Source organism: Citrus sinensis, chromosome 3 (assembly GCF_022201045.2).
Source record: "Citrus sinensis cultivar Valencia sweet orange chromosome 3, DVS_A1.0, whole genome shotgun sequence".
NCBI classification, from domain to species: domain Eukaryota; kingdom Viridiplantae; phylum Streptophyta; class Magnoliopsida; order Sapindales; family Rutaceae; genus Citrus; species Citrus sinensis.
In genome coordinates, this window is record NC_068558.1 from 1,194,704 (window position 1) to 1,218,559 (window position 23,856).

The following is a 23,856-nucleotide window of genomic DNA, read 5'->3' on the forward strand; positions in this document are numbered from 1 at the left end:
AGGAAAATATTTTTGTTTTCAATTGACCTCTCGTTTTTAACGTTCTTTTTACTCTTTTACAGTGCATTGGTTTAAGAAATATGATGGGCATTATTTTCAAAATTTTGAAAAATAATAAAGTAGTAATATCATACTAAATACATAAAAAATAGTACATTAATAGTATTCATCATAAGACTACTAATTTACTGATTTAATATAAATTACTCAATTAATGAGTATGCATCACTCACTTGAGATAAAAAAATTTAGAATAATATTTATTTCATTTATAATTGGAGGTTGTGATTACGTTGTTTTATAGATTCATGCTCCACAATTTAAATATTGTCCTATAATAGTTTTTTTTTGACTTTTTAATTATTTAATTGTTCTCAAATTATGGGGATTCTGTAGTTGGACCCATAATTACAATATAGTAAGTCAAAAGCCATAATTCAAAGATAAAAGCTAAAAGACTTGGAAAATCATCCAGTCAAACTAGAATCACAAGCAAACTTACCTAAGGCATTTGCTCTCTGGTGACAAGACGTAATATTATTATTTTACTAAGATTACTTGAATGGAAGACAAATAAAAACTTTATTTTAAAAACTGATCAATGTATATCTGATAGTTACAACTGTGGACTATATAATTCAGCATTATCCTTACACTATTCACTATTGTCAAGTCAAACTAAGCGAGTCCTTTTTTTTTTGGTTTCTTCCCTCTTTTATTCTCAAATCTCTCAGCCCCCGGAGCTTACTGCATGTCTTTATCTACTCAACTAACATTTAGCTGCCACCTTCAATCAGATAGCTCTCGTCGAATGGCCTTAAAAACAATGGCCCTTGGTGTCTGCGAAGGTTGGTTTGGTCCAGATTTGAAAAGCAAAAAAACAACTTGTTATAGCATATGCAGTTGAAGGCGAAACAACCCAATTATGACGCGTCTCTCAAAACCCACCTCCAATGTTTCGTTGCAACAAAGAGCATCCAATTATTAAGACGATTCAAAGTAAGGTTGCGTTTGGATTTTGCCACAATCCTATCAAATTATTGCAAATACTCATTTCTAGGTGACTGAATTGTCCGTTCAATGAAGGCAGAACGGTGAGTTTTTGAGGCATTGACGTGTACGGTGGTAGGGCCAGTCGACATTTAGGTGACAATGTCATATGCAATTGTCTATTGTTTGTTCAGCAAACTCCTGTAATTTGATTTTGCAAATTTGGCACCATCTATTTTAACCTGCTCTACCAATGATTCGAGGGCTTTTGACCATATACTTTGACATGACTGTATATCTTTTGAAATGTAAACTTTTTCTGTTTATAACCCATTTCACTAGAAAAAAGTTACGGAAGAAGAAGAAAATAGGATTATCAAGCTAATCTTGTAGAAATTGAGTGCCCGCGTCACTTGTGATAAAAATTTTGGAGTAATTTTTTTTCCCCAAATTATCTAACATCACGCCTCACTTAATTGACTATTTTCTTACCCAAAACACGTGAAAATTAATTTTTTTTTTTTTTTTAGCTCCATTTTCTAAACAGTGTGTAATATATTTGGAGAAATAATTCAGTAATCAATTTCGAGTCAGCGCAGGTGTGTGTGGGCTCATAATTCACATATCCAATAACCCAAGATCTCACCGAGTCCTGGTCTCGTATACAATTTGAGCTACATTAGTTGTTTGGGCATCATTAGCCCGCTATAGCGGGAAAGTTGGGAACATGAGCATTCAGAAGAAGAATTTCCACAGAATCTAACGATCGGCATACAATTTTAACAGGAAAAAAATATTTAAGATTTTGTACATATCTAGGTTACTGCTACAATGGAGATACAATAAAATAGATATCTCCACTTTCTCTTCATTAGCAAATCAGAAGAAGAATTTGCCCTTATTTGCTTTTGCATGTACGTAGAACAAATAGTACAAAATTAGAGTAGCATTATCATTTTCAGAATTGAAATAGTTTATTTAATCTTCGAAGAACCTTGAATTTGAATCACTTCCATCAACTTGAATGTACAAGAGAAAGTTCCAAACGGCCAGTCCATTCCTCACCTGGCTTCAGAGTAATCGGTTTCTCAATTGCTGCCCCGTCAACACAAAGCATGTGCTTGTACTCTTCATCTCCAAAATCTGCCATTGATTTTGATTTCCTCTCCCATGGATTCCACACCACTTGATGAAATCCAAAGCATCTTATTAGGATCATCTTATATTGTTCAATATGGTGCATGCCATCAATATAACTTATAGTTAGCTTGAATTTTTTAAACGGAACTAGCAGAAGCTTACCAACATCTGGGAGTCCTTCTTTGTGTATAACGAATGTTCGCTTTCTTTCATGATCAAAGATTGCAATCTTATCTGAAGAACTGAGATAAACCCGATCAATCTGCAAAATAAGAAAGCACTTACAAATGCAAACTTCTGTGCAATATTTCTGTGGATGCACATAGAAAATTAAGTTACCTCAGATTCAAATGTTAAGGCATCTCCTTGTTCTGTGAAGCGCTCCCTTTGACATAGGTTATCAAGATAGTCAAGAGTCTCCAGCCCCTCGATTCTCACTTCACTGTTAGCATAATTATTGCTCAGTCAGTGTACAAAGCTTATTGTATATATTAAAAAAAAAAAAAAAAACTACTGCTGATCATCAATATCGTGCAAGGCAGATGAAGCAAATGGGCTCCCTTTTCATAATATTCAAACTTTAGCTACACTTATCCATGCCCTACTTGGCCTGCTGATCATAAATATCTTAATAGCTTGCACTATAAATGCTTATTAGTAAATCAATATTCCTATTAGTCTATTATCAACATTAATATGACAACTACTACTATACCTGATATCAGAGATGGCGAAATATGTATGATAGGCAATTGAGAAACTAAACGGCTTGCAATTGATATTCCTGATGCGTGATAGCAGAGCAAGATTCCCATCTGCTGTCAAAGACACCCTAAGACGGAACTCGAAACTGAAAAGTAAGAAGTAATGATTGTAATAAGTATTAATTGAAGTGAAATTACACATGCCGACTTGTGCCGAACTAGAATCAATAGAGAAATTTGTGGGGCAACCAGTTCAGGTGATAATCTTTCCTGAACTACTGTCAATAGTTTCATTTGGGAGGATCATAAACGGTTTCTAGATATACAGGATCTTACCTGTGCGGCCAGATTTTCAAATCTTCTTCAGATGGCTTAAGTAGCAAGTCAACATACACCTTGCCATGGGAATCACTGGGTTTCAATGGTGGTGGATTATCATCAATGACCCAAATCCTGTTCCTGGCAAACCCATGTTGCTCTAGCAAGCCCCGGTTTCCAAACTAACACAGATGGAAGCAAACCCGGAAGTCAAATGCTTTTACAATTGTTCACCACTGAAATGCATAAATGATAAAATACCTGCGGAAAGCAGATGGGAATTCCTCCTCTCACAGCATGTGGGGGCTTGAAAATTGCCTATGCTCAATGGAACCACAAAAGCAGTAAAATTTAAACTTAGTTGAAGGGATAGAATTCATTGGGAAGTTTAGGATTTGACATAAAAGTAAAAAATTTACCCACCACAAATCCCACCAAAATGGCAAAGTGAATCCCAAGGTTACCTTAGTACTTGTGAATAACAATTCTTCTCCTCTTTCAGTCCTCCACGACAGCGCTTGTCCTCCATGTAAGCTAATCTGCATTAATTAACATCAATAAGGAGCATAAAGTGTATTTTCTAAGCCAAAATTGCACATGTGATATGAACGTTTCATCGAATTTTCAATCCTTCCTAATGAATTTAAATGAAAAACGAAAGGCAGGAAAAATGGTTCTCACTTTTGCAGAAGCCCCCCGAGGGTTTCGAAGCACAACCTGTTCTATTCCATTTCTATCTTTGGTAACTTCAACTGCTGCTCTCTGATCAGAGGCTGCCCCAGAATCTTTCATAGTAAAAACACAGTAAGGACATAAAAAAAAAAAAGAGTAAACAAAAAAACAGAACTCTTTTGCTCTGAATCCAAAACAATGCTTGAAGTAACTCTCAAACTTTGAACAGAAAGGGCTTGTGAACAATATTAACTATTAAAAGGCTTAACAGTCACTGAAGCAGTTGAAAATCAGAACTTGCCCACCCCTCAACACTTTTCTTGTGACACACCAATATTGCCGTGAACTGAAATGAAATTTCAACTACCTTAGTATGTCTTCACCACAAAAACTTTCAATAACACGAATCCCGTCAATCTCAAAGACTCGATCTTAGTGACCTGATTTTATTGTAAACTACCAACAACTCACTTTCAAGCAAAATAAATGTCCGTCAAAACGAGGGGAAAAAACATTGTTACCCAGATAACTCAACCGTCTAATTTTCAAAGTAAGAACCAAAAACCAATCAAAGCTCCTTTATCGTGCTCTAGTTTCAAACAAAGACATCAATGAATAAAGTCGTAGCGTCTACCAAAGAGGATGAAGTTTACAAGGCAAAGAGTAAACAGCTAAAAATTGAAAGGCCAAGAAAGCACTTGTAGGAAACACTCGTTAATGATTTGTGTGACCTTGTCCTAATTTCAAACAAATATTGAAAGGTCAGGTTTTGAAGAGATCATCATATTATGATCATGATCTTCAGATGTATGAAGATGATTGACTGATAATTTATTGGTTTCTCATGTATAAAAGTCTTAAAATATTCTTAAAAACCTGAAATTTTTTTTGTTGATATTTTAGCGTTCAACTGTGCTGGCTCTCAATCATGAACATGCGACCATAATTAACTGAAATAACTACCCACTGAAAAATATTAGGATAATGAAATTGTTTTCTTTTTTGGCGTTTTTCCCCTTAAGGATTACTTATTTTCCCTTTTACCCAAAGAAGGTATCATTCTTTTACACGAAATTGGACTTGTTTACAGCATCATTGAGATTCCGTACTTTCCCATTTATGTGTGTGTATATATATATATAATTGAAAAAAAGGATAGGCTTTGAAATTTATTCGATGAAGCCTATCCTTGTCCTTGTCATGTGATAATTAGGACCAATCCATTTACATTTTGGCAATATTTTTTACATTAGATCACCGGCCAAAATACCTCATCTTTGTTTAATTGATAGAAAGAAACACGTCTGACTGTGTTTCTTTTCTATCTAAAATGTTGAGCCGTATATTTTTATTTAGAAAAGTTGATATTTGAATAAAGAATATTATCCTCAGGAATATTCAGCAACCTCTTGCTTAGTCAACAGAGTACGAGTAAAGTGCAGCAAACTGGGAATGATTCAGAATATTTTCACTTCTGAAGGAGAAGGAACATGCATGTTGCCAAGTTGTTGAAGAAAATTCCCAACTAGCACACTCAGCGCTAGCCGCCCACGGAACAATCTTTAAAAGGTAGGCAGGTTGAAAAGAAAGCAAAGCTGCGTCATTCTCTTTCAGTTTCGGTTAAAGTTTGAAAAATGAAAAACATGCTTTTGAATCGAACCTTCCAAAAATGTTTTTGACTTAGTCATTGAAGTGAAGATGAGGAAAAAAAAAAAAGTGGTAGAGAAGATTCCAAGACTAGCAGTTAATTTGCAAATTTCAACAACCAACTTCTATGAAATTAACGTAACAAGCACACAACCCCCCACCCCCCACACACAACAACAACCAAAGAAAAAAAAAAGGGACTCATTGGTTGAGTCACGCGGAAAGACCCACAATTTTTCTCATTCATTAAATGAAAAATCCAACAACATTTACTAAGCTTGTCCCTAAATCTTGCAATAACTGACAGTAGTAAGTTATTGGGATCCTTTTTATTCCAAAGGAAATCATTTTACCCCCCCAACAAAAAAAAAAAAGAAAGCATGATGTTGGAATATAAAGCCATTATAATACATCTTGTGAGCAATTCCTCAAACTCCATATGAATCCCAACTATATTCAATGTGCCTGCATCAGCATAGGCTTTGGAAAGAATCATATCAATAGTGTGACAAAATTCTCTTGAATCAATTAGTAAATCCATGTTTCCACTTAGCTCAGACTTCAGTACGTTGGCTTCTCCTATTCTTCACTGGTTCTCTACAGCAGGCATTTGAGACGAATGCTGGAAAACAATGGCCTTCCTCACCTCTACCTATACAGTTTGTTTTTAATACTAACATGCAAGTCAGATCACACAGCTGCGCATATGACTCCTGGGCCTGCAGTATTCACATAGTGAAAGCTATAAACCAGAAAAATAGTTCAGTTTGGCCTTAATCCTCCTTGAGAATTAGACCATCTATGAAAATATAGACTTACTCAGCCTTAGTTTTGTATTATAATGTCTAGCTTCCTAAAATTAGAGAGGGAGGGAGAAACCTGAGGTCCATGAGGCGCAGCAAAACTTCGAATCGTCCACATGGTTAACATCAAGCCCAATGAACCATGATCCGGCACTGATATCATCATGGGCATATGTTTGAAGAATAGACCTTTAAAATCAATATGGGATGGTCAATACAGTCCAGCTAACGATGTCTGTCGTATAGTATATGTACTACAGCAAAGACATACAAAGGGAAAAAAGACTAAAAGGCACCTATTAATTGAGATATACTGTGCCAAAGCACGTGAAATGGTATACAAGTCACCAGAAGCATATCGAAAGTACCTATACCATCAAGAACAAAGTAACAGGAATAACAAAAAATCCATAATAAAATTGTTAAATTTCAAGAACAAATAACAACAGAAATGCTACTGCATAGATGCATAGTTAATGCTGCACCCAGTAATGAAGCCACAATAAGACACAATCACACTACTCTTAACTAAAATTTCCAGCAACAAGCAAAATCAAATTTCTGTATTACCATTTTCCATCACCAAATTTCCACCAGTCTGGTTCGTACCACCTCTGCGTCCTGCAAAATGTTGATAACTTGAGTATTAGATAAATAATAATGAAATAACATTTTATTTCCAGAAAAACTATAACTAACAACGTTTTTAGTAACTCACGGCTCTGAAAATACTTCGCCTGATTTCATGCATCCAATATAAACACGAGGCTTATCTAAATGACTAGAAAGTGCTGCTCCTAGGGCATCTGCATGACAAACAAATGACAAGCTATATGAATTGTAAGCACAGTAAAAATTGTGCTGACCTAAACCCATTTCTCTCATTTTTCCCAAAAAAGAAAAATTTCCTTCATTCTTTTTGGTTGCCTCACTAAGCATTTCATTATTGCCATCTTAAAACTTACAAATCTAGTCGTCCAAGAGTCTATGGAACTTCACAATAACTATGTTGAGCCAAACAGTTTGCATTACTTAATATCACTATTCTTCTTGATCGCAGTTCCAGGGTTACCTAGGCTAATATAATTTCCTGCCAGATATATACGGAGAAGGAGGGGCAAAGTTCAGTTTGGTCTCAGGCAACATGTGTAATAATCTCACATGGAAGCGGTATTTTGTTTGTACCCAAACAAATTAATAAGGATTACATACCAATATTAACATAAACATCATCATTGACCTTAGTATAAAACTCAGCATCCCACTTCTCAACAGCATGTACAAAAAATGATTTCATCTTTTTTGCAAGCTCCTCAGGTGCTTCCACGTGGTCATCCTGTGCAAACAAAAGGAAGGAAATGCGACATAATATCTGCTCCTACAAATTGCCATCTCTAAAGCAATTAAATGCCAACTTTAATAGACCAGATAGCTACTGGAAATGCACAAATTTTCATGACAAGTGAAAAAACAAGGAACTATATAAACTGCATGAAGTGTATGAACAATCAAACATACACCTACAGACACAAAAATATGAGAAAACGCACTACAATAGGTTTGGATGCCATCTATGATTCAATCCAGTCGTTACGTCTTTACTCCGTTGAGGCTTGAGCTCAAAAAATTATTGACAGACTTTGAAAGCCAACTTTTTAAACAAGGAAATATGCAACCTTAAGAATATTATAAAATGTTCATACGCGAATAAACAATTTTTTTTCAAATAATTTCAACTTAAGAACTGAACGTACAAGAATAATGAAGTCATTGGTCTGACTATTTTCACTGTCAATCTCTGTGTCAAAAGAGTCTCCACGATTTGCACTGCAATTTATATAATATTAAATTAACAGAAAATTGTAAACTTTCTCTAGTATAAATAAAAATCACAAAAATAGAGACCTTCTTCCTATCACAAATCGCACAACAATGCCTTTATTATCCTGCAGTTCCCGTAAAGCTGCACCTGCATACACAGTATTTTCAGATTAACTATTACTAAAAGATACAAATTAGTTTTTCTAGTGGCCAGATACTCAAAAAACCAAAGCATAATTGAAAGAAAACCAATAAAATTTGAAATAGCCGAATTTTCCGCGGTATGAAAGGTTACCAGTCGACATCCATGCCTCTCGTATTGCATCTCTATTTTTCTTCCGGCCAAATGTTGTGATAATTCCTATAACAGCTAAATGTCTTTTCTTAGAATGTTGTGTATCATTCTGTGACAAGGAACCAGAAACAAAACCTTCCTGCCTAGCCGCGGCCAAGTCCATCTCAATAGCCGATAATCTCATCTGTTGTTCCCTGACAAACGCAGAACCACCAATAAAAATTAAAAAAATAACACAAGATATCACAAAATATATCCCAAAAAATTCATACAAAATGAGGCGGCACTCATCACGTGGATTATGAAATAGTTCAATAAATTATTTTAAAAACTGTGAAATTATCCACAAACTGATAATATATGCTACCTCATTTGGAATGAACCTGTTTGGACAAGTATTGGGGATACATAAGCAGCATTACTCTAAACTTAAATATTGTATATTATCAAATTTTGAAAAATGTGGAACAATGATAACAACCTACCTGCAAGCTATAAGTTTTAGTGTTTCATCAACAGACACAACAGAATAATTCTGAAATTGGAAATTCAATCACCTTATTAGTTTTTGCCATAAAAATATCTCAACCCACCAAACAATACGCAGCAACAAAGGTGGTACATTTGTAATTTAAATTTCCAAAATATATATATATATATTTACCTGCATAGTTCTCTTATCAAGCTCTTTTACTAAGTACGTCCTACTCTCCGCGTCCTGCCACAAGCTATAATTAAAAGAAACGTTCTTAATAAAAAATTAAATTAATTTAAATTTGAGAAAAAAAATCAACTATCAGAATCTTAAGATTAAACAAACCGGCTGGCAACGTAAATGGTGGCCATGGTAGCGAACATGGCGAGCACAAGACCCGCGACTCGCGACTCAAATGTGGAGTTCGAAAGCCGGTTATATGCGGCCCGCCCATGCATTTTTTATTCAATGGTCAGTAAAAATGATCAAAGTGTTTTACACAATTAAATATTAATCAATATATTTGGCAGTGCTTGAATTTCTGTTAATTTGTTTGGCCGGATCTAGAAAGAAGCAGAGGGTGAGAGGAGCTCTGAGTTTGAATCTGAAATGGATCCAAGAGTGTGTTTAATTAGTTAATTACTGAGTTTGGTCGATGAATGAAACGTGGGACTAACTGACTAGTGGATCGTGTTTGTCGGTTTCATTTACAAAATTCAAGTAAGAAGAAACCTGAACAGTAACGAACCTTTTTTTCCAGTTCAACGTTGTGTTTGTTTTATCTCCTTATTAATTTGGTAATTAGTAATTAATTACTGTTTAGATGATGGGCTAAATGATACGTTGGTGAATTTAGTTGGGCCACGCCCACGTGGGTACCCAAATTGATTGATACTAGATGCACCCAACCTAGACTCTCTTTTCGAGTAGCGGGCAGTCAGCCCCGATGGAGTCCATGTAATCAATATCAAATATTTAGAACAGATTTTCAATTTTAAAAAAAAAAAAAAACTTAAGAGGAGATCGTAATATTTGTGAAAATTCAGGGACCTGTGTGGACTGTGGATAAATAAAAAAATTTTTAAAAAAAAGGGAAAAACATTGGAGAAAAAAACAAAACCAAGGGGACTCGTCACTCGTGATCGTAAATTATAGGAAGCAGGAAAACCCACCTGTTACTAACCTTACCCGCACCGTCTGTCTCTCCTTAGCGATCGAAGAAAGTCGAATCGCTCTTCTCATTTTGATATCAACAATCTAATCAAATCAAAAGATCCCGCGAAAATGAACGACGCTGATGTTTCGAAGCAGATCCAGCAGATGGTGCGGTTTATCCGCCAAGAAGCTGAAGAGAAAGCCAACGAGATCTCAGTTTCTGCCGAAGAAGTAAGTCTATTAGCTTCACAATTCAAAATTTAATGATTATTTTATAATTATTTTCTCGGATTTATATGTTTTACTAGTGATTCTCGATTGACTGTACGTAATTCCTTTGTTGTTTTTTCTCTCTTTTATTTATTTATTTATTTTGTAACTGATCTTGTATTTGTTAACTTTTTTTAGGAATTCAACATAGAGAAGTTGCAGCTGGTGGAAGCAGAGAAGAAGAAGATCAGACAAGAGTACGAGCGGAAAGAGAAGCAAGTCGAAATCAGAAAGAAGATGTAATTGATTTATTTTTAACTGGATTTAAGATTGATTATGCTTTTAGATTTATGTTTTTTTTTTCTGATTTTGATTTGATTTTATTCAAATTTAGACCTTTTAGTTGTTTTTGGAGTAGTTATGCTTGCTAGTTTTGTGAAATTAGTGTGAAGGACTGGAGTCAGTTTTCTTGGTATCTTGTATTGGAATTTATGAATCAATTAGCTGTTATTACTATCGTTTTTGCAAAATTTGGAAGTAAATCTAGATATTAAGATTTTAGATAATTTTGTTTGTTTTGATGAAAATTTGAGTGACTGATTCGAAAATACATGATTTTGTTGTATAATTGGACATTATATAGAAAACTGTTTTTAACATGAATTGATTATATGATTATTACCTACATAATGCTGGTATATTGATGAGTGAGATTTATTTAATTTTTCCTTTTGGCTTCATGGTAGTGAGTACTCCATGCAGCTGAATGCTTCTCGGATCAAAGTTCTTCAAGCTCAGGATGATTTGGTCAGTAATATGATGGAGGCAGCATCAAAGGAGGTTTTGAATGTGAGTCGCGATCACAATTCATATAAGAAGCTTTTGAAGGGTCTTATTGTTCAGGTCAGTGGAATCAAGCTCGTTTTTCCCCTTTTCTGTGTTTTTTCAATCAGTCACTCCTAAAAAAAGTGTCTTAAGAGATTTTACCGACTTCAACAGTATCTATGCACCCTGTATTTTTGCTATATGTTTCTAAGTGAAAGGGATACCTTTCCAAAATAGTTATGAGGAGAAAAAGAGCCAAAACATTCAGTTTGAGTGTTGTATGTATGCACATCATATCATTCCACGAAAAGAAAATGCGTTGATACTTTTCCCACGACTCCTGAGAACATTTTAATGAAGGTTCTGAAGATGTTTCTTCTGATGATCTGAGTTTTCAGCGTTATTTATATCAAAGAGTGAAATATTACATCTTTTTTTCAGAGTTTGCTCAGGCTGAAAGAGCCAGCTGTGTTACTGAGATGCCGCAAAGATGACCATCATTTGGTGGAGTCTGTTTTGGAGTCAGCAAAAGAGGAATATGCACAGAAATTGCAGGTTCACCCACCAGAGATAATTGTGGATCATCACATCTATCTTCCGCCTGGCCCTGGCCATCATAATGCCCATGGTCCATCCTGGTAAATTTTTTCAGCTGAGCTAGCCCGCATTGCTTAAGTGTTGTACATACTGCAGCATTTTCAACCTTTTAAAAAAAAGCAGTTTATCTACCAATTCATCCACCTATAACTTTTAAGGGGGCTCCGGTGAATATAATATACTGGGTCAGAACTGTTGCCATAATGCTACCATTGGTCAGTAGAATGCTTGTGGTGTTTCTCAATTTTTCGAGTTAGTTTTTTTCATCTGTTAATTGTGAAACTAGAATAATGCCTAATTGGGTTGCTAATCTTTTATCTTCTTAAATGTTTTCTCTTCATGAGAAAATGGTGATGGAATAGCTTGCTTATAATAATGTTGGTTTGCTTGAGCAGCTCAGGAGGTGTCGTGGTGGCTTCTCGAGATGGGAAGATAGTATGTGAGAATACCCTTGATGCACGGTTGGATGTTGTGTTCCGTAAAAAACTTCCTGAGGTATTCCATTTTTAAAATTTATCATTATTATTGTTTTTGCCTGTTTCTTTAGCAGTAATCTAACATATCTTGGTGGTATAAATGTTTTATTCTCCTCCATTCCTAATGTGATCATATTGAAGAATAAATAAGACACGGACAGATAAATTAACTTATTGTTTCACTATTTAGAAAATAACAATCTTGATGCTGATTCCTTATTTATTCGCATCATCAGGCTTGTCAGCAATTGATAATTTTGGTATAATTGAAAACTAGGAATACGATTCAAACTTTATAGTCATCAATTAATTTGCCATTGGCTTCTGCATCTGTTGTTGATTTTATAGTGTTAACTAGTAAACAATCAAATGCTTTTGGAGAAGGCCACTAATATGGTGTTTTTGTGATTATAATTTGGTTTAATTTTCACAATGTCTTTATTTTTTTTGGTTTTGGGGGGGGACCACAGATTATTTATTTATTTTAGTACTTGAATAACCTATCGATGATGATGTTCATGTAAGATTGTTTTAATTTGTCAAGTGTATTCATTTTTGCTTCTTCTACTGCAGATCCGGAAGCAGCTCGTCAGTCAGGTTGCTGCATGATGAGTTAATTTGAATTGTTTGTCACCCTCTGATTATTCATGTCCGAAGTTTTTAAGTTTAGTTATTGACCATAAAATTTATTATTTCCTGTTTGTTTGCATATTTTAAATTATAATGTTTGCAGAATATCTTTATTTGTGAAAATCAGTGAATCTGTTCTTGGATTTGGTGCTCAAATCTTTTGGGGTGTGGCCGGCTAATATAATAATAAATATTTTGCATAAGTTCGTCTGTTTTATGTCGACTGTAATTTCTGATGGTTGGGATTTGTAATGAGATATGCAGTTTGCACATTTTTTCGGTAAGCTTTACGAACTTTGCGTTAACAAGAAGTTTTGGTTATATTCTCAATTCTTTTATTTGGAAAAGCTTGGCGTGATGGAAGAGTTGAGAATGAGAAAATTACTCAATGATATACAAGTATACAACGAAAAATATGGAGGGTGTGACCAAAAAAATTAATTGAGCCGTGTAACATTGAAGCCAAAGTTGGATAGATGTCAGATTTTGGTTTAATGTCTCGTTACAGTAATCAGGAGTGTTTTAATTCCTCAATCAATGATGTTGGGTCATTTCAATTCGAACAAGTGTTTCTGGTTCTAAAATTATTCATTCCTCAAGCCTTCTAGAACACTGCACAAAACAAATGTTTTTGCCAAGGACAGGGCTACGTTGCAGACTCTCTATGTAACAGCTCAGTGCAAACTGGCCTTGTGTCGGCTGAGTTCCAACAGCTTTTCCTCTCTCCTGCAACGCGTGGATGCTCCCCATTTGCTTTGTTACACACAGAGTCTGTAACATAGCAAGCTCCGTTTGCCAATAGTCAACTTATATATATATATATATATCAAATTTTAAAATGTGAAAAAATTTGAGAAAACGCATAATTTATGTGGTTTAAACGTTTTAAATTTTAAGTCTCTTAAATTTCATGATTTTAAAATTTTTTTAGATTTTTTTCACACTTTAAAATTCTAGACTAGAAAACAACTATATATATATATATATATATATATAATCATTTTCAATGCAGATGCTGGTATTTTTTTTAATACAGATACATTTTTAAACTATGTAGTTTTAGAGAGTTAAAAACTAATTCTTTTAAATTCCACAATTTTAAAATGTGGTCACATGAAAAAAATGAGAGCGCCACACTAGAACATGCCTATGTGTGTGTGTGTGAAACACAAATTTAGACATAATATTGTGACCATTAAATTATAGCTAATCAAAAGTTTGAGATTAAAGTTGACATATATATTTTTTTTAATTTTAAGAACTAACAAATTAAATCATTAATGTTGTGGGTTCCGATGTAATAATAAATTATTATTCATTTTTCCGTCCCTTAATAATATTCCCTCTTTTTCTTTTATAATATTAGTCGTCTCTCGCTTATGAAAGTACCTAAAAAAGAAAAAAAAATCATATACACAAGAATGGATCAAACACTTCGTACTCTCAAAACGATTAGAAGACATATCAAACAACCCTCACAAAATATTTCCAGTAAGCAATGATGTTCTTTTTTTTTTAATATTTTATGTTACTGTCAACTATTTATTTATCAATTCATATGGTTAACAAAATTGGAAAAAGGATTTAAGTCAACGCCATTTCTTTAACTTATGTATACTTTTTTTTTTCATTATCAATTTTTAATCTTGTCTTATTTAGTTTTTGTTAATCCCTTTCCATCAAAATTGCAAGCCTTGATGAGAAGTCAAAATTGGATCAAGCTACGAATCGTGATGCCGAGCATTAATTTTGTAAGTTTTCTTATCATTTTTTTTTTATCTTTTATTTTTTCTATATTGTTCGTTAGCTAATTGCAATAGATAAAATGTTTACTATAGAAGGTAAGGATGGCAAAAATCCCCACGGGGACGGGTACCCTTGAGGATTTTTCCCATTCGGGGAGGGTATGGGGATAATTTCATACCCAATTTCTTATTCGGGGAGGGGACGGGGAAATTTTTTTACCCAATTTCTTATTCGGGGAGAGGACGGGGATGAGGTGGAATCCCCATCCCCTACCCATTTCCTCATTTTAATTTTTAATTTTATTTTAATTTTTTAAAATTACTAGTAAATAAATTATAAAATTTAAATTATAAAATTATAAATATTGGTAAAAATAAAAAATATCAAAATATTTATATTATTAAACTTTTAGGCCTAATTAACTAATTAAAATCCTAAATTTTTATTTAGGACATTAAAAAGACCGAGTAGATTATAATAGCCAAACATTTTTTTTAATTTTAATATTCTTTAAATATTTTAAACTTAAATCTATTTTTTATTTATTTTTAGATGTTATAATTGCCCACAGCGAATCACAATTTTAATATCTAATCTAATCTAATCTAATATTTGCTTTTGATTTGCTCCGATTTAACTATTGTATTGTAAAGGGAATAGTCCACATTTATAAAGTGTCCACGCCACCATTGAAAAAGTTAATTTTGAATCTAAATTCGATTTTATTTGTAACAATTTTGTATTAGACTATTAATTTGTTCATGATAGTTTATAAAAGAAGTTTGTATCCCTTGCATATTGAGTTACTTACTAATTTAATGTATGTGACTTTTGTAATAGATATTAATATAAGAAATATTTCAAACTTTACTTTTATTTGAATTTTTTATTTTAATATGATTAACTCAAAATTAAAAAAAATATATATTAGTTATTCGGGGATCGGGGACTCTCGGGGATCCCCTGTTATTATTCAGGGAGGGGATGGTGATTCTCTCAAATAATTCTGACGGGGACAGGGAGGGGACGGGGACATACACAAAATATCGGGGATGGGTACGGGGAGATCGGTCCCCTCCCCTCCCCTCCCCATTGCCATCCCTAATAGAAGGAAGGTATTTTGTTAGAGCATGTGTGGTTTAGTCTTGTTAAAATATATACCTTTTTGTCCTTTTTTTTCAGATAAAATACATTTTTGTTCTTTAGAAACATAGAACAAATTGTGCATTAATTATTATTTTGAATCATTATTATTGGGTACATCACTAATTTGTTTTGATATTTTTGTAGGTGTATCAAGGACATAAAAATAAGTTGATAACATTTTCGATGGTGGTCAAATTTTGGAATAGAGTTCTTTTATAATCGACCACTTTGGAAATGGAATGGTTTTTGAGTAATGGTAGTTGTTATTAAATTTTTTATTGAGCAGTGGTACTTGTTAATATAGTAAGGGATAAGTAAAAAAATATAAAAACACCAACTACAATACGTTATAAGATAAAATACATTACATTAAGGTGCATGTTTATTTTTAACTTATCATTTGTTTTATTAAGATAAGGAATCCTCATTGGAAAACTAATATATACAGTTGTAAAATTGTTACACACACACACACATATATATATATATATATATATATATATTGGGAGAAAGATGTCCTTGCGACTACTAACTTAATGTATACAACATATACTGTGTAAACAGCACTCTTAAATGGAGAATTAAACCTTCATTTATTGAATGTCTAACACGCGGACTTGAAACACCCAAATCTGTTGTAATGTAATTGCTGGTCAGTCGCATTGTTATTAGTAATCAATTGATCAAGTTAATGGACTTGTAAAATAAATGCTATGGCAGTATCGTCGGGAGTTGGTGGACGTGTAAGCATAGGCATTACGTAATTTGCCTACTCCCTGACATGCATCAACGAACTTTTGCCAGATATTAAACCAAATCAATGAATTCATTTTATGAATGAGAAACACATGCCTTCTAGATGCCAAAAACTACAATTGTTAAAAACTGTTCTTTTTTTACCTTATTTTCATTTTTCCACTCATTTTCAGATATTTAAAGTTTGTAAAATTTGATTTTGGGATATCAGAGTAATAGTTACACGACCTTTTAATAAGAATTTATATACAGCTAGAAAATATATTACTTGCCGGGTTATTTTTTTACTTTTGAGGCTTTAGTAGGCAAATGTTTTTTTTTTTTTTTGTGCATGGTTACAAATTTGATTTGCAGCTTTGCCACTCTTGCAGGTTGATATTCTGGAACAAAAATCATGAATGTTTTGGACGCTTTATCTGGAAGTAATTCGGTTCGTGTACATCATTGCTGTCTCAACCCTTTTCTCTGTTGATATCCTTTCTTAGAAATATCATTGACTTTGTGTTCATTCAGGGATCCAAATGCAAAAAAATTGATCTGGATGAGCAGAATGATGCTCTATATTCACCTCTGCGACGTGAGGAAATTGATGCAAATGAAGACGATGATGATGGTGATCATGTGACTCCGTTTGATAAAGCTGGACTGCTCAGAAAGATATCTTTTTGGTGGCTGGACCCCTTGATGAAGAAAGGGAAAGATAAAATCCTTGAGGATATAGATGTACCACAGCTCCGTTTGGCTGATCGAGCTACGACTTGTTACTCTTTATTCATAGAAGAATTGAATGATTGGAATCAGAAAAGACCATCAGCACACCCTTCAATTTTAAGGGCTCTAATTTCATGTCACTGGAAATCTATATTATTTTCCGGGTTCTTTGCGTTGATCAAGGTTATTAGCATCTCTGCCGGTCCATTGTTTCTGAAAGCTTTCATTTCTGCTGCTGAAGAGGAAATAATTTTCAAGTATGAGATTTATTCACTGGCTATAAGCCTCTTTCTTGTGAAATGCGTAGAATCATTGGCTGGAAGACACTGGTTCTTTCAAAGTAGATTGACTGGGCTCAAAATAAGGTCTTCTCTTTGTGCAGCAATATCTAGCAAGCAACTAAGACTCTCAAATGCTGCTAAAATGATGCATACCTCAGGCGACATAGTGAATTATGTTACAGTTGATGCATATAGAATAGGTGAATTTCCATTCTGGTTTCATCAAATATGGTCGACTAGTCTTCAACTCTGCATTGCAGTAGTTGTCGTCTATTACTCTGTGGGATTGGCAACTATTGCAACGTTAATTGTCATGATATTGACTGTACTTGGAAATTCACCACTCGCTAAACTTCAACACAAGTATCAGGAAACGTTCATGACGGCACAAAACAAAAGGTTGAAGGCCATAACAGAGGTCCTGGTCAACATGAAAGTGCTGAAATTGTATGCCTGGGATTCATATTTCAAGAATGTTATCGAGAAGCTAAGGAGCGAGGAATATGGATGGCTCAAGGTCCTGCAGCTTCAAAAGGGATACTATATGGTTTTGTTTTGGTCATCTCCTATATTAATTGGAGCTGCTACATTGCTGACTTGCTATTTTTTGGGGATTCCTCTAAACCCTAGTAACGTTTTCACCTTCCTAGCAACCCTCAGAATTCTTCAGGAACCCATTAGATTACTTCCTGATGTTTTTGGGGCATTCATTGAGGCCAAGGTTTCGTTAGATCGAATTGCCAATTTTCTTGAGGCACCTGAGCTGCAGAATTCAGATATGCAACAAGTATGCAGTATAGCAGAATTTGAGCACTCAATTTTCATCAAGTCCGCTGATCTATCATGGGAAGCTGATCTTTTGAATCCTACTTTGAGAAACATCAATCTGGAGGTTAAACCAGCTGAAAAAATTGCAATTTGTGGAGAGGTTGGTGCTGGGAAATCAACCCTTCTTGCCGCAATTCTTGGAGAGCTCCCAAGGCTACAAGGCATGGTAAGTTTTTGTTACTTTATCGAATGCACATAATATTTGACTCTTCAGGCTTATGAAGTTGTTTTGATCCTACATCATTGTGCAGATTAAAGTTTATGGGACGTTAGCATACGTTTCTCAAACAGCATGGATTCAAACAGGGACTATACAAGAAAATATTCTTTTTGGATGTGATATGGATCATAACAAATACCAGCAAGTGCTTGAAAACTGTTCATTATTAAAGGACCTCAAGATGCTTCCATTTGGGGATCTCACTCAGATAGGAGAACGAGGTGTTAATCTTAGTGGTGGGCAGAAGCAGCGTATTCAACTTGCCCGTGCATTATATCAAGATAGGGATATTTATCTTTTGGATGATCCATTCAGTGCTCTTGATGCAAAAACGGCAAAATTTCTATTTACTGTAAGTTCATTTTATGAAAATTTTTGCTGCCCTATTCAGTGTAAAATCTAATCTGGATTCCGGACAGGAATATGTCATGGGAGCTCTTTCTAAGAAAACGGTCTTGTTAGTCACCCACCAAGTTGATTTCCTTCCCGCATTTGATTCTATTTTGGTCAGTGAAAATTGCCTCAAGTTTATCCTGTTTCTAGAATGAATCTTGCATTACAAATTAACGGCTAAATTAATTGGTTACAGCTGATATCTGGACGGGAAATCATACAAGCTGCTACTTATGATCATTTGTTGGTTACCAGTCAAGAATTCCAGGGCCTTGTAAATGCACATAAAGAAACCATGGGTCCGGAAACATTTCAGGAACATGTTTCTTCGAAAGAAGATGAAAATGAAGTCAAGAAAGTAGAAGATGAGGGACACAATAATACATCTCCAGCGGATCAGTTGATAAAGAAAGAAGAAAGAGAAACAGGAGACACTGGTCTGAAACCTTACATAGATTACATGAGTCACAAGAAGGGCTTCCTGTACTTCACTCTGTCAACTTTTGCCTACCTAATATTTTTGGTAGCTCAGATACTACAGAGTTTATGGATAGCCACTTACATCCCGAGTACAAGCATTAGCAGATTGAAACTAGTCATAGTATACTCCGGGATTGGAATTGGCATGATGTTCCTTTTGCTCACAAGATCCTTCCTCGTAGTTTATCTAGGTCTTGAGGCATCAGAATCAATATTTTATAAACTGATGAGCTCTCTTTTCCGAGCACCGATGGCCTTTTATGACTCAACTCCTGTAGGAAGGATACTCAGTCGAGTAAGTAGTAAAATTTACCCGTTACAAACTATGCTTTAGGAATAATTTGGAAACTCAAATCATATTCCTTTGTTGCAGGTATCTTCTGATTTGAGCATTATTGACCTCGATCTGAGCATCAAATCTACTATCGCAGTTGGAACAACCATGACTGTGATATCGACCTTTGTGGTGCTGGGTGCTCTTACCTGGCATGTCTTGCTAGTCATAGTACCCATGATATATCTGATAATTGTCTTGCAGGTAACGCTAAACCCAAAAGAAAATAATAATAATAATAATAAGAAGAAGAAGAAGAAGAAGAATCATTGTTTATTGTGTGTTTATTTTGTCCTCCGAAGAAAGGATTCTTACAAAACCTGGTTACTTCAAAAATAGAATTATTATTTTGCCACTGCAAAAGAGTTGATGCGTATCAATGGCACGAGGAGTTCTTTGCTTGCAAGCCATCTAGCTGAAACAGTAGCAGGAGTCATGACGATAAGAGCTTTCCAGAACGAGGAGCGGTTCTTTGCTAAGAACCTGGACCTTATTGATACGTATGCAAGTTCATTTTTCCATGGTTTTACGGCAAGAGAGTGGTTGATCCAACGTCTTGAAACCTTAAGTGCAATTGTTTTGGCCACCTCAGCTCTCTGTACAACTTTGCTTCATAAGGGACATAAAGGCGCCGGTTTGCACACTCACATTGTCATGTTTCTCACAATTCTCCATCCCCTCTAATTTATTTAATCCTTTATAAATTATGTAAAAATAACTTGATTGATCATCTTTGAATAATAATCAATCTCTTTTTTACAGGATATACTGGAATGGCATTGTCATTTGGCCTTTCATTGAACGACTTCCTTGTATATTCAGTCAACAATCAGTGCATTGTAGGAAATCTCATAGTTTCAGTAGAAAGGCTGAATCAGTACATGCGGATACCCAGTGAAGCGCCTGAATTGGTTAAAAAAAATAGCCCAGCACCGGATTGGCCCCCTACCGGTAAAGTGGAGATCTATGACCTGCAGGTACATGACAATTAATAATTCTGAGCCAATTACATAAATTAAAAAGTTCAATTCGTATTAATAACTATTCATCAGCACCTCACACAATTGCTTTCGTTTCAAGCAGATAAGGTATCGGCCTAATGCTCCACTAGTTCTCCGGGGGATAACATGCACATTTGAAGGAGGGCACAAGATAGGAGTTGTTGGACGGACCGGTAGCGGCAAGACCACCCTAATCAGTGCATTGTTTCGTTTGGTAGAACCTACAGGGGGCAAGATCATCATAGATGGCCTTGACATCACAACAATTGGGCTTTATGATCTCCGGTCAAATTTGGGAATCATTCCTCAGGATCCGACTCTTTTTAGTGGGTCTGTGCGGTACAATCTAGACCCCTTATCTCAGTTCACAGACCAGGAAATATGGGAGGTAACTGTGTAACTTCCATTTTGTTACACCCTAACTTTTAAGTATTTGGTGAGGGTCTAAGTGTCTTTCCCCTTTGTGTCAACAATGGAAAAACTTTCGAGGAACAAAGAACCAAGAAACCAGCTAAAGATAAGAAAAATAATAATTGTTTGACTAATAAGGTCACAATACCCTCACAGGTGCTCGAGAAATGTCAACTTCGCGAAGTGATTCAAGAGAAAAAGGAGGGACTGGACTCATTAGGTGCGTGTCTGTTTGTTTGTGTGTTATAAGTGAAATGAAAGAATCATTAAATTGACAAGTCTAGTGTAGTGCAGTTGTGCAAGATGGGGCGAACTGGAGCATGGGACAACGACAATTAATTGGGTTGGGAAGGGTTGTACTGAGGAGACGTCAGATATTAGTGCTTGATGAAGCAACTGCATCTATTGACAATGCAACGGACTCTATTCTCCAGAACACCATTAGAAGAGAATTTGCTAATTGCACTGTGATAACTGTGGCACACAGGATAGCAACTGTTATGGATTGCAATATGGTGCTATCTATGAGCGATGGTGAGTTTTCATTCAATAAGTCGTGCTAAATTGCTAAATATTTAATTGTTAAGAATAATTTACCAGTCCCTTTCTTCTTTTCTTTTTCTTTTTCTTTTTCTTTTTTTCAAATAGACGTGTTTCAATGACTATAGAACTGAGATATGAAATGTCCATTTGTTTATCTGTTTTCATTTAACAGGAAAATTGGTAGAATATGATGAGCCGAAGAAGCTATTACAGAGGCAGCATTCGCTATTTGCGCAGCTAGTCAAGGAATACTGGTCTCATGCAGAAAAACATCTGATATGAAACAATAAGGGGTTGACATTGACCATTTGGCAGCCAATAAATAATAAGACTTTTCTTTTCTTTTCTTTTCTTTTGTTTTTAATGAGAAAGTAAACCTTTCAATCATTTAAACCAAGTATATGAATTGAGCTAGATATTGTCTCAGCCATATATCAAGCTCCAATATGTTCAGGGCTAATTTGTCTGTCGAATGAGTTAAGAAATTACAAACTCTTTTAGCACATTAAATCTTAATATTTGTTAGTTTATTCATAACCTATTGAATCTAAAAAAACCCAAAAATTTCTTTTCTACTGCCTTTTTTATTAAGGCATAAATTAATGAATTGTGGCCAATAGACGCTGCAACTCTATGCACTAAAAGGCTGTTTCAGCCTTTGCAAATGAAACTTCACCAATGAAAGTTGATCTTTTCATTCCAGCTCTTACAAAATCTTTATTTGAGTTTCATAGTACAATCCTAAACCCAACAATTAGCTGCCTCTCACTAATGGACCTACATTGATTTTCATTTGTCCTTCTAATAAGAGGCTCCATTTCACAATAGTAGTTGCTGCTGTCCTAGACTTCGCTGCATAAGAGCATTTTAATTCTTTTGCATGACTCCACAATGGCTTCTGCTTTAGCCATTGATATCTGGGAATCTTAACTCTTATTTTCAAAGAGCTAAATATTCCTTGCATGCCAAACTGCTCCTTTTCTCTACTAATTATTGTAATCCACTCAATAAATCATGTCAAGGGAAGGTATAAACATCCTTACCGAATGATGAGAGCCTCCATATCTTATTTGATAACTTGCAACTGAGAAGGGCATGATTAATAGATTCTCTTTGTCTTACACATCTCTAACACCATTGATCTTGAAGAATTTTTTTCTTTCGTAAATTTGCAGCTATAGGAAGTAAGATCTTTGATGCTTTCCGCATGAAAATCTTCACTTTTTTTCTGGTAAATCAAGCCTCTAGATGACATTCCATAATGGTTCTTTGAGCTGCAAAGAGAATTTAAGAAAGTTTAGCCTTAAGACTACTCGATAACCACTCTATATTAATTAGTTTTCTAATTTATTTAGGGTTGGTAATTTGTGGGCTTGGGTCGGGTTTGGACGAAACCTAGTCTCTTAAAAAATCTGTCCAAATTTAGACGATGTCGAGTTCGGGTCGGCCTGAGCTTTTTCATTAATTATAAAATAATTTTTTAATGAAGTAAAAAAATTAAATTAAATATAATTATCTAATACATAATAGAATAATAGTTAAATATGCAAAGTATTAGTAACATAACATAATAAATAACAAATACTAATATAAAAATTATACTAACTTAGTATTTTGAGTTTTTTCATTATACTAACTTAGTATTTTGAGTTTTTTCTTCTTTATTTAAATTAAATTTATTTTTATTTATAAATTAAAAAGATTTAGGTTTTTTTACTAAGCTCTTATCTAAACCTAATATATGTGAGCTTTATATTTTTTTGTTCTATATTCAGAGCCAACCCACGCTAGCCAGGCTTCACACCGTAAATTGCCAACTCTAAATTTATCATAATGTCATAAGATCTAATTAGCTCTTGGATCTCTTAGAAGTGGGATTTTCAGGATTATTTATGTATCTTCAGACCTAAAATGTTACTTTATCTCCTCTTTCAATCTGTTATCCCTATCTATCAAGGAATCCTCTTCTTAAGTGTTTGGTAAGTGATGTCTATTTACAGCAGCTTCATCGATTCAGTTTTTGGCGGACTTGTAGGTGGGCCAGACAGCTTTGGACAAAATCATTAATATCCCTTAAATTTTCTTATTCTCATATAAATAATAATATTATTTTATTTTATTTTATTTTATTTTAAACATGTCTCTAATTCAACTTTTTTTTTACCTAAAGTTAAAGACCTTTTTTTATAAAATTATTAAATCATATTTTATTGAACAAATTAAAATCATTACGAGCTAAAATTATACT

General features: G+C 34.5%; 4 protein-coding genes across 13 annotated transcripts; 2 read left to right on the forward strand and 2 right to left on the reverse strand.

Moving 5' to 3' along the window:
- Nucleotides 1-1,745: 1,745 nt before the first annotated feature.
- Nucleotides 1,746-4,694, reverse strand: LOC102624498 (putative glucose-6-phosphate 1-epimerase). The gene is made up of 8 exons (XM_006476376.4): nt 3,834-4,694; nt 3,617-3,691; nt 3,414-3,470; nt 3,171-3,334; nt 2,846-2,980; nt 2,470-2,572; nt 2,293-2,392; nt 1,746-2,175 (listed from the first exon to the last, which is right to left on the reverse strand). Exons 1-8 carry the CDS (start codon nt 3,942-3,944, stop codon nt 2,006-2,008), a joined length of 915 nt encoding a protein of 304 aa, XP_006476439.2. The 5' UTR covers nt 3,945-4,694; the 3' UTR covers nt 1,746-2,005.
- A 985-nt stretch (nt 4,695-5,679) lies between these two features.
- Nucleotides 5,680-9,761, reverse strand: LOC102624771 (hydroxyproline O-galactosyltransferase HPGT1-like). 7 transcript variants are annotated; one of them, XM_006476378.4, is made up of 12 exons: nt 9,211-9,669; nt 9,055-9,118; nt 8,876-8,925; nt 8,391-8,584; nt 8,180-8,243; nt 8,029-8,101; nt 7,487-7,610; nt 6,993-7,080; nt 6,845-6,895; nt 6,571-6,642; nt 6,351-6,463; nt 6,013-6,190 (listed from the first exon to the last, which is right to left on the reverse strand). In XM_006476378.4, exons 1-12 carry the CDS (start codon nt 9,321-9,323, stop codon nt 6,162-6,164), a joined length of 1,035 nt encoding a protein of 344 aa, XP_006476441.2. In that variant the 5' UTR covers nt 9,324-9,669; the 3' UTR covers nt 6,013-6,161. The 7 variants fall into 7 exon arrangements, with proteins under 7 accessions (XP_006476440.2, XP_006476442.2, XP_006476444.2 ...); XM_025099504.2 differs by having other exon boundaries at nt 6,067-6,213; nt 9,211-9,755; XM_006476377.4 differs by lacking the exon at nt 6,993-7,080 and having other exon boundaries at nt 5,680-6,190; nt 9,211-9,659.
- A 185-nt stretch (nt 9,762-9,946) lies between these two features.
- On the forward strand, nt 9,947-12,901 carry LOC102625807 (V-type proton ATPase subunit E). Its single transcript, XM_006476382.4, has 6 exons — nt 9,947-10,251; nt 10,429-10,529; nt 10,977-11,133; nt 11,497-11,693; nt 12,048-12,147; nt 12,702-12,901. Exons 1-6 carry the CDS (start codon nt 10,150-10,152, stop codon nt 12,735-12,737), a joined length of 693 nt encoding a protein of 230 aa, XP_006476445.2. The 5' UTR covers nt 9,947-10,149; the 3' UTR covers nt 12,738-12,901.
- Nucleotides 12,902-16,244: 3,343 nt separating this feature from the next.
- LOC102626100 (ABC transporter C family member 10-like) lies at nt 16,245-22,905 on the forward strand. 4 transcript variants are annotated; one of them, XM_052438898.1, is made up of 13 exons: nt 16,248-16,618; nt 16,778-16,836; nt 16,920-18,392; nt 18,478-18,798; nt 18,866-18,952; nt 19,036-19,614; nt 19,693-19,857; nt 19,993-20,287; nt 20,416-20,630; nt 20,737-21,042; nt 21,222-21,285; nt 21,360-21,599; nt 21,781-22,905. In XM_052438898.1, exons 2-13 carry the CDS (start codon nt 16,801-16,803, stop codon nt 21,888-21,890), a joined length of 3,891 nt encoding a protein of 1,296 aa, XP_052294858.1. In that variant the 5' UTR covers nt 16,248-16,618; nt 16,778-16,800; the 3' UTR covers nt 21,891-22,905. The 4 variants fall into 4 exon arrangements, with proteins under 4 accessions (XP_024955037.2, XP_024955036.2, XP_052294858.1 ...); XM_006476383.4 differs by having other exon boundaries at nt 16,248-16,836; XM_025099269.2 differs by lacking the exon at nt 21,781-22,905 and having other exon boundaries at nt 16,245-16,836; nt 21,355-21,537.
- The last annotated feature ends 951 nt before the right edge of the window (nt 22,906-23,856 follow it).

Excerpts from the sequence above, each read along its gene's own strand:
- LOC102624498 (XM_006476376.4), bottom strand. The coding sequence starts at position 3,944 with ATGAAAGATTCTGGGGCAGCCTCTGATCAGAGAGCAGCAGTTGAAGTT. Across the intron at positions 3,692-3,833 it reads CTCGGGGGGCTTCTGCAAAA|ATTAGCTTACATGGAGGACA; the intron begins GTGAGAACCATT and ends TAATTAATGCAG. Across the intron at positions 3,471-3,616 it reads TGTTATTCACAAGTACTAAG|GCAATTTTCAAGCCCCCACA; the intron begins GTAACCTTGGGA and ends CATTGAGCATAG.
- LOC102624771 (XM_006476377.4), bottom strand. The coding sequence starts at position 9,323 with ATGCATGGGCGGGCCGCATATAACCGGCTTTCGAACTCCACATTTGAG. Across the intron at positions 7,611-8,028 it reads CCAATGACTTCATTATTCTT|GATGACCACGTGGAAGCACC; the intron begins GTACGTTCAGTT and ends TTGTTTGCACAG. Across the intron at positions 6,896-7,486 it reads TGATGTTTATGTTAATATTG|GACGCAGAGGTGGTACGAAC; the intron begins GTATGTAATCCT and ends AACATTTTGCAG.
- LOC102625807 (XM_006476382.4), top strand. The coding sequence starts at position 10,150 with ATGAACGACGCTGATGTTTCGAAGCAGATCCAGCAGATGGTGCGGTTT. Across the intron at positions 10,530-10,976 it reads GTCGAAATCAGAAAGAAGAT|TGAGTACTCCATGCAGCTGA; the intron begins GTAATTGATTTA and ends GCTTCATGGTAG. Across the intron at positions 11,134-11,496 it reads TGAAGGGTCTTATTGTTCAG|AGTTTGCTCAGGCTGAAAGA; the intron begins GTCAGTGGAATC and ends TCTTTTTTTCAG.
- LOC102626100 (XM_006476383.4), top strand. The coding sequence starts at position 16,801 with ATGAATGTTTTGGACGCTTTATCTGGAAGTAATTCG. Across the intron at positions 19,615-19,692 it reads TAGGAAGGATACTCAGTCGA|GTATCTTCTGATTTGAGCAT; the intron begins GTAAGTAGTAAA and ends CCTTTGTTGCAG. Across the intron at positions 20,288-20,415 it reads TAAGGGACATAAAGGCGCCG|GATATACTGGAATGGCATTG; the intron begins GTTTGCACACTC and ends TCTTTTTTACAG.